Raw genomic sequence first — 7,222 nt, 5'->3', positions numbered from 1 at the left:
AGTTTGTTTCTCTATTTAACAACTTACTAGTATTAATTAAATTTTTATATTTTACGGTTTACTTTTGTATTTAAATTTATTCATGTATTCTTAATTTAATTTTAAATATATTTTTTGAAGGACTAATACGAGTAAAATTTAACAAAGTTAATCATATTTTTTAAATAATTATAAAAAGCCTATTTAAAACTATTTTACAAAGTTGGTGATCCATTATTAGATTAGTTTACTTCTTTTTTTATTATTTTTAATTGTGGTAGTTTACGATCTATAGCAGCATCTTTGAGAACTGATGTGTAAATAAATATGAGTTTAATTGATATGCATCAACGGTGTAAAATAGTTTTACACGATTGTCCAATAAATAACCATCATTTTGCCATGTCATATCAAGAAAGTGGGGTGATATGGCGGAAAACATGGTTGATATTGATTGATGGTGTAGAATTATTTTACACCGTCGGTGTATATAAATTAAATCCAATAAATATAGAAATGTTTTTTGAGGTAAAAATATGGTCAGACCAATGCGGCTGGGCATAATTCTGCTATCCATATGACATATGTAATGATGGTTGAAAGTCAAACTTGGTGCCCACGATTTTGTATTACTAGTATGCAACAAAAACAATGTAAAATGAACTACACTGGTCATTAAAAAAAATAAAAAATGAACTAGAATGGCTTCTCCTTATGTTACTATTTATATTTTTTTGCTGAAAACTGGCTTCTCATTACTATGGATAAAAAGTTGAGGTTATATATACTTTTTGTGGTATGTGAAGGTATTTCTATGTTTCATAATTTTAGAGAGATTCACAATACTAACTCTCCCAATCATAGATTATAGAAGGATTTATTTCATTCATCTAGACCAAAAAAAAAAAAATGTATATATTTCATTAAACAAAATTGTAGTGGATTAACTTGCCCAAAAAATATTAAAAGGACCATTCTGTCAAAAATAAAATAAAATAATCTCATAATCCCACGTTTTTGGGTTAGCTAATTTGTAACATTGATACAAGTTGAATAATTCATATGTTTGAATACTTGTAGTACAAGGGAAATGACTAAAATAGCTTGAACAAGTAATACATACATTTATTTATTTTGATTCCAATTATATACTAAATCCAACGATCATATATACTCTATATCAAAACACAGGTGTATTGATGGTATGTTTATTTTTAAATGATGTATGATACTCTGCCATGGCTGCTGAAATGAATGATTGACTAATGAGCTAATAATTTAATATAAAATGTAATGATCAAGCATGCACATATTATTATTATTATCCTAAAAATTTGGAAACATCTAACGAACTTTCTTATAGAAATGGTGGCACTCGTGAACTTTTCTGGCTGGTCTTAGTTGGACCGGACCTAAAGTTGTTGATTTTGAGATTCCAAGTCACGTTAACGGCACTGTCCTTGCCATGATATGTCTTGGGGCATTTTCTATGAGGCACTAATTGAAATTTGCAAGCGTGTATTTGAATTTTGAACTGCATAGGTTGTTAGGAAGCACAATTTACTGATATTTTCAGTTGCAAACTTTTTTCTTTATCCTTAGACGAAGTGACAAACATCACTGAAATTTACACTTATACGTACCACTGTGAGTTTAAAGTTCAAACCTGGTTGACGGTGTTTAGATGAGTTTTAAGTGATGGAGAAAGTAACGCTAAGTATTTCAAGACCCCAAAAAGGTGAGCTTTTGTGTATGTCAACCAATAGTTAGAAAACCGGACACATGGCTGGTCCGGTGAGTGTGTTCAATTGAGTATGTTAACGGTTAAACTGGCTGACATACACTGATAAGAATCGGGCTTATTCGGCTCAACAGTAAAGGCTATTAGTGGAATACGTTAACTTTCTTAATTTGAAATATGGCAACTTTGATCTTGCATAAAAACTCTTGTGGTTGAGCTAACACTTTGAAAAGAAGGTTTAGTAATCAAAACTCTAATTATTGCCATGTTTGCCTACTGTCATCATACAAGGTTTGATTACCCTTCTTGAATTGGCATCATTATAGTTAAAGCAATCATTATCACTAGAAATTTATTTTAATTGGCATCATTAGTTGACTTATAAACGCTTTCTATTGCAAATCAAGAGAGGATATGATACAAACACTAAATATGTACATACAACTATTTCTAACCCAAACTTCGTAACAACTACAGAAACACAAAAGGAACTTTTTATTTCCTACACCACACTTTGTCTCGAAGTATACTTCGAGACAGCAAAAAAGTATATTTTTCTGAAAGTTTACTTCCGAAGTGCACGCGGGTGGAAAAAGAAGCTACCAAACACGAATTATTCAAACTCTATTGCTTCCGGGGCCATTGCGTTCAAAATACAAACCCCGAGACATCACTGTGTTAGACTTTCCCAATCTAAATTCACCACCATTCAATTTAGCAGGTGCTGCTGTTGTGTTCTGCAAGTAGTAACACAAATTTTGTGAACAAAATCCACTATAATATGTTAGTCTTTTTCTGGTTAGCTGAGACCAGGTTGAATAACTGGGAAGAAAGACCAATCCTTTGAGGCTCCACTTTCATTCCCTGCAACTTTCTCATTAGCCCACCAATCAGCAACTATATTTGGTGGAGGAGAATCCCCTCCTTCTGCATTATTAAAATTGAATTCTTTCGTAGAAGAAGAAAGGGTTAAAGACTGATGATCCTTCTCATCAACAGTTGCGTCATCGCCAACCAACGCCACTTTTGTTTGCTTTGGTGTATCAATAAGAGTTTCTGTAACAACTTGTTTGTCATCACACACATTCTCGTCTTTGTCTGTTGCTGCTGCAGCCGCACTGTTTTTGAATTTCGATGATATGAGCCTATTCCATGCTGATGATGATGTTGGTGGCTTGTTTTCCACGGATGACGGTACTTTTCCGGCCGATAATTCAAATGAGACCCTATGATTTACACTAATCTCATTTCGGCGGTCATTGCTTGGACAAGAAGAAAGATTGACATCAGAAACCCACTGATGATTTGGAAGAAAACCAGCTTGAGTAGCATTGGATTTTACAGTATCTGGAGTTATAGACCCGGAACTTCGATTCGACTTCTGTTTTCCATAAGTTGAGAGCTTATCCAATTTAAGAAGCTTAGCAGTGTCTAGTGTTTGAAATTCGTCCGGCAAAGGAGACGAGTTGCCAGAGATCGCAGATCTTGGTGATATCAGCGGACCAACTGGACTTCCAGGTTGAAACTGATAATTTTGGAAGTCATGGTGAGATATTTGGAACCTCTGGAAAGTCTCAGAGTTTCTGTTATTGGAGTCAAATAGTTGAGCAAACGGAACCTCGGGTGAAGAAGGTGTAGTCAAGTGAACTGACTCGGGAGGTGGAGTGAAAGGTGCGGTTGATGAAGCCGAAAAAACAGGCGGCGAAACTAATTGTGTTTCGTGCGCATAAGGGCCAATGGCAAAGATTGAGTTAGGGCCGCCGGGAGAGTACATGCTTTTAGAGACTAAACCGACCGGTGATTGCGCGGTTGAAGGTGGTTCTGATTGAAATAATGATGCAGGAGATGAAGGAGGAGCAATGAAGGGAAGTGTTATACTTGGCGGTGCTTGAGCTGTTGAATTAACAACATTAGCAGCAGAATCTGATCCAGCAGGTGTTGTTTCTGGAACAAGAACAGCATGTCCAATTCGCTTTCGGTTGTTTTTTTGATATCCGAAACACCCTGTTATGTTCAACCAGTTTCCCCATTTTTTCTTCTGCAAGCAATCACAAACAAGTAGCTGAGTTAAGTTTCAATCATAGAAGACATTGTTATTTATTTGACAAAATTAGTCATAGCTTTCAATTATTATGCACAAAATGAAAATTACTAAGACCTTAGAATTATTTACTGAAAAAAAAAAAGAAAAAAAAAAGACCTTAGAATTATTAATAATCAGTAGTTACTCCTAGAAGTCTAGAACATTCACTCTTGCACTATGAAGCATAGACACAGACACAGCCATAGGACACGACACTGACACGTAGACACCTATAATAATTTGAGAAAATGATAGTATAATTCAATGTAATCATAAGAGTCGGTGTCAGACACCCGGGACATGCCTAATCCGAGGAGTGTTTGTGCTTCACAGCTCTTGCAACAGTTTCTGATTGATTTTTACAGTGATATCAGAAGATAGAAATCACTTTTAATCTTCAATTTACGTGTTAGTTACTCTTAGTTAAAGTCTTGATACTAATTAATCTGATTAGTGATTACCATAAAGTGAGAATTCAATCATCAAAAAAATGATAAAGCACACAAAATTGACAACTTGTTTTGTTAATTTCACTAAAAATCTATTACTAGTTACCTAACTTACATGGAAATTGACCCAAACAAAAACTAAAAACAGTAAAAATCCTAACTTTGTTTAATCATTATTTTGAGAAATTTACCATATCTTGAAAATGAAAAGTTTGTTCCTTTATTTGTTAATAATGTTACCGCACACACATACAATGAAAAGGAAACAAAAAAGATCTCTTCTTTTTAGAAAAGAAATCAATTAAAGAAACTTAACCAAAAGGCTAAAAGTTAAGTTTATAACATCAAAACAATCAAAATAATAATAAATAAATATACCTGATTAGAAGGTTGAGAAAGACGATTCTGGGATGAAGCTATAGCAAAAGCAGCAGCGTTAATAGTATCCAAAGTGTTGTTACCATCATTAACTCTTCTCATCATGTTTGTGTATTATTTTTTGTTTCAGAAGAAAGTGTTGAAACCAAAAAGAGCAAGAAATAGTAAAAGATCGATCAGCATATGGTGATGATAGATTAGAGAAGAAGAAATGAAATCTGAGATTTAAGAAGATTGATTGGTAGCGTGTAATATGTGTCGTGTGGGAGAGTATAAACCAAACAAAAAGGAAGATTACTGTTTTTGAGTTTCAAGTCAAACACGGCAATGACTTTGTTTGTTACTACTACTCGTGTGATTTAACAAAGACTTTGCCACTTTCATTATTATATTTATTATTTATTATCATTATGATTTTAATGTAGTTGTGTAGTTATCATATGATGTTACCAATGTCGTGGATTTACCCAACTAACCTTCATGTTCCGCCATTTTTGTTTTTTAGGGTCACATGGAAAATGTCATTTTGACTAGTCTAACAAACTAGTAATGGAGTACAACCAAAAATGGGATTTGGATGCCTTTTTTGTCCAATCCTCTCTCTCTCTCATTTTTCTGATATTAAGTGATTAATTCATGTGTCATCTATGAAACTCGGATACATGATAAGATACCGATATTTTTTATCTATAGTACTTTAACATGTGTCCTTATAGCCTTTATAGCACATATTAGCTTTTATCTTAATTTATTGGAAAGAAAGAGATTATTCTAAAAGAGTAAAAAAAAATATTGAATAGTTGAGATAAATGTTAAACCAATAACATGAGAGAAAAAGCATGAGAGGACCAAAATCCTAGAAAAATATTTAGATAAGATGATATTGGGTCTTTTTCAACTTAATTATATTTTAAGTTTTATTTTATTTTTTAGAGTACAATAAGGTTAAATATTTTGAGAGTTTTATATTAATTGTGGTTGTATCTTGTTTGAAGAATTTATCTATACAGTTACGCGTAAAAGATATCTTATATATAAAAAAAAAAAATGAAGTCGTTTTTAATAAACTCGTGGTCTTGTTAAAACTTAAGAATACAAGTGAAAATTTTGAAAACAAAATCCGACTTTTATAAAATTGAACATTAGAATAGGATAACTAAGACATTGAACTCAAATTAAATGATTAATAAGTTTCACTAACAGATAGATCGTTCAAGATATTTCAAGTTTGATTTTTGGGTTAAATAATTTATTGTTCAAACTTTACTATGACACTCTTCTCCTGAAAAAATATTTAGATACAAAACCAAGTGAAGAATATTTAGAGTAATTCTTATATAGACACAAAACCAAAAAAAAAAATTTAGGTGCACAGATAAATAAAAATAATAGATATAAATAATTTAGTCACATAATTTAATAATATTATTTAATTATTTTTCTATTAACTTTTTAAAATATCTTTATGTGTACCTAAATATTTTTCATTTAACATGTATTTTGGACTAGTCTTTGAAAGGAATGTTAATCCACCAATTGCACATTGTTAATCCAATTAGTTGAATCATCTGTCCACACTTATTGCGACTTGAATTTAAGTTTAAAATTGGTAAATTATATGTAAGAATCATGGTAAACTATATTGTATTATATTAGGAGATTGAGACCACTTGATATCACAACTGACTCCGAATCAAATTAAATTGATGGTGAAAGTAATAAATAAATAAATAAACTTGTTACATTAAAAAAAACCATTTATAAGAGTAGGTACTATTCTTAAAATAATAAAAAAAAAGAGTAGGTACTATTAGTAAATAAATTAGTGAATTATGTTTGTTTTTAGATTTTAAACTCTAAAACTTTAATACTATTAGTACATAGTACTCCTTCCTTTGGCATCTCTGGCTTCAAACAAAGTGTCTACGTGTGACAAATATAATATTTCTAATCCATATGTCTGCATGTGATCTTAATTTTTTGTTTTATTATTCATGATCTTAATTTTTTTTTACCTTTTTCTCTTCTAAATAAATCAAATTTTTGTTGTGTATAGAAACCCAGCCATTCAAGTCAATTCTTGTCAGTTCATTTTATTGAATTATTATCAAAATTTGTTTGTTTAGATAGAAGCCAAACGGGCTTTTCACCTATTTTTTGACTGCACAATCCAATTGCTATTATTATAAATTTAAACTAATTGGTTTATGTTTAGTAATTTAGTTAAAAAAAACTAGTATAATTGATTTAGGCCAATAATATTTGATCATATATAGCATGCAATAGGCACTTTTTGCAACAAAATTTATAATAAATCACTAACTTCAAGTTTAAAAAACCAACAAACCCAGTTTTCTTGGATGTATTATGTAAATAATTTATATTATAAGATTTTTGTCATAATAATTTTTTTACGATAAGAAAGTTAAGTGAAAAAAATAGTTTAGTAGTTAGAATTATGAATACGTAAGAATATTATATTTCGAACTTATTTCCCTGTAACAACGTGTAGACTATGTTATATTCACAAGTCGAGTAAGAACTTATTTTGATGTTGAGAAAAATGTGTGGTATTCAATTATATTTTTAAAA

The 7,222-nt window shown here is 31.1% G+C and overlaps 1 protein-coding gene across 1 annotated transcript; it reads right to left on the bottom strand.

Annotated features, from left to right (window-relative positions):
• Positions 1–2,094: 2,094 nt before the first annotated feature.
• On the bottom strand, positions 2,095–5,061 carry LOC123915935 (uncharacterized protein At1g76660). Its single transcript, XM_045967226.1, has 2 exons — positions 4,631–5,061; positions 2,095–3,758 (listed from the first exon to the last, which is right to left on the bottom strand). Exons 1-2 carry the CDS (start codon positions 4,733–4,735, stop codon positions 2,520–2,522), a joined length of 1,344 nt encoding a protein of 447 aa, XP_045823182.1. The 5' UTR covers positions 4,736–5,061; the 3' UTR covers positions 2,095–2,519.
• Positions 5,062–7,222: the final 2,161 nt, after the last annotated feature.

This window comes from Trifolium pratense, linkage group LG3 (assembly GCF_020283565.1).
Source record: "Trifolium pratense cultivar HEN17-A07 linkage group LG3, ARS_RC_1.1, whole genome shotgun sequence".
Lineage (NCBI taxonomy): Eukaryota > Viridiplantae > Streptophyta > Magnoliopsida > Fabales > Fabaceae > Trifolium > Trifolium pratense.
Note: the sequence above shows the minus strand (reverse complement) of the source record. Positions and strands in the feature narration are given on the sequence as shown.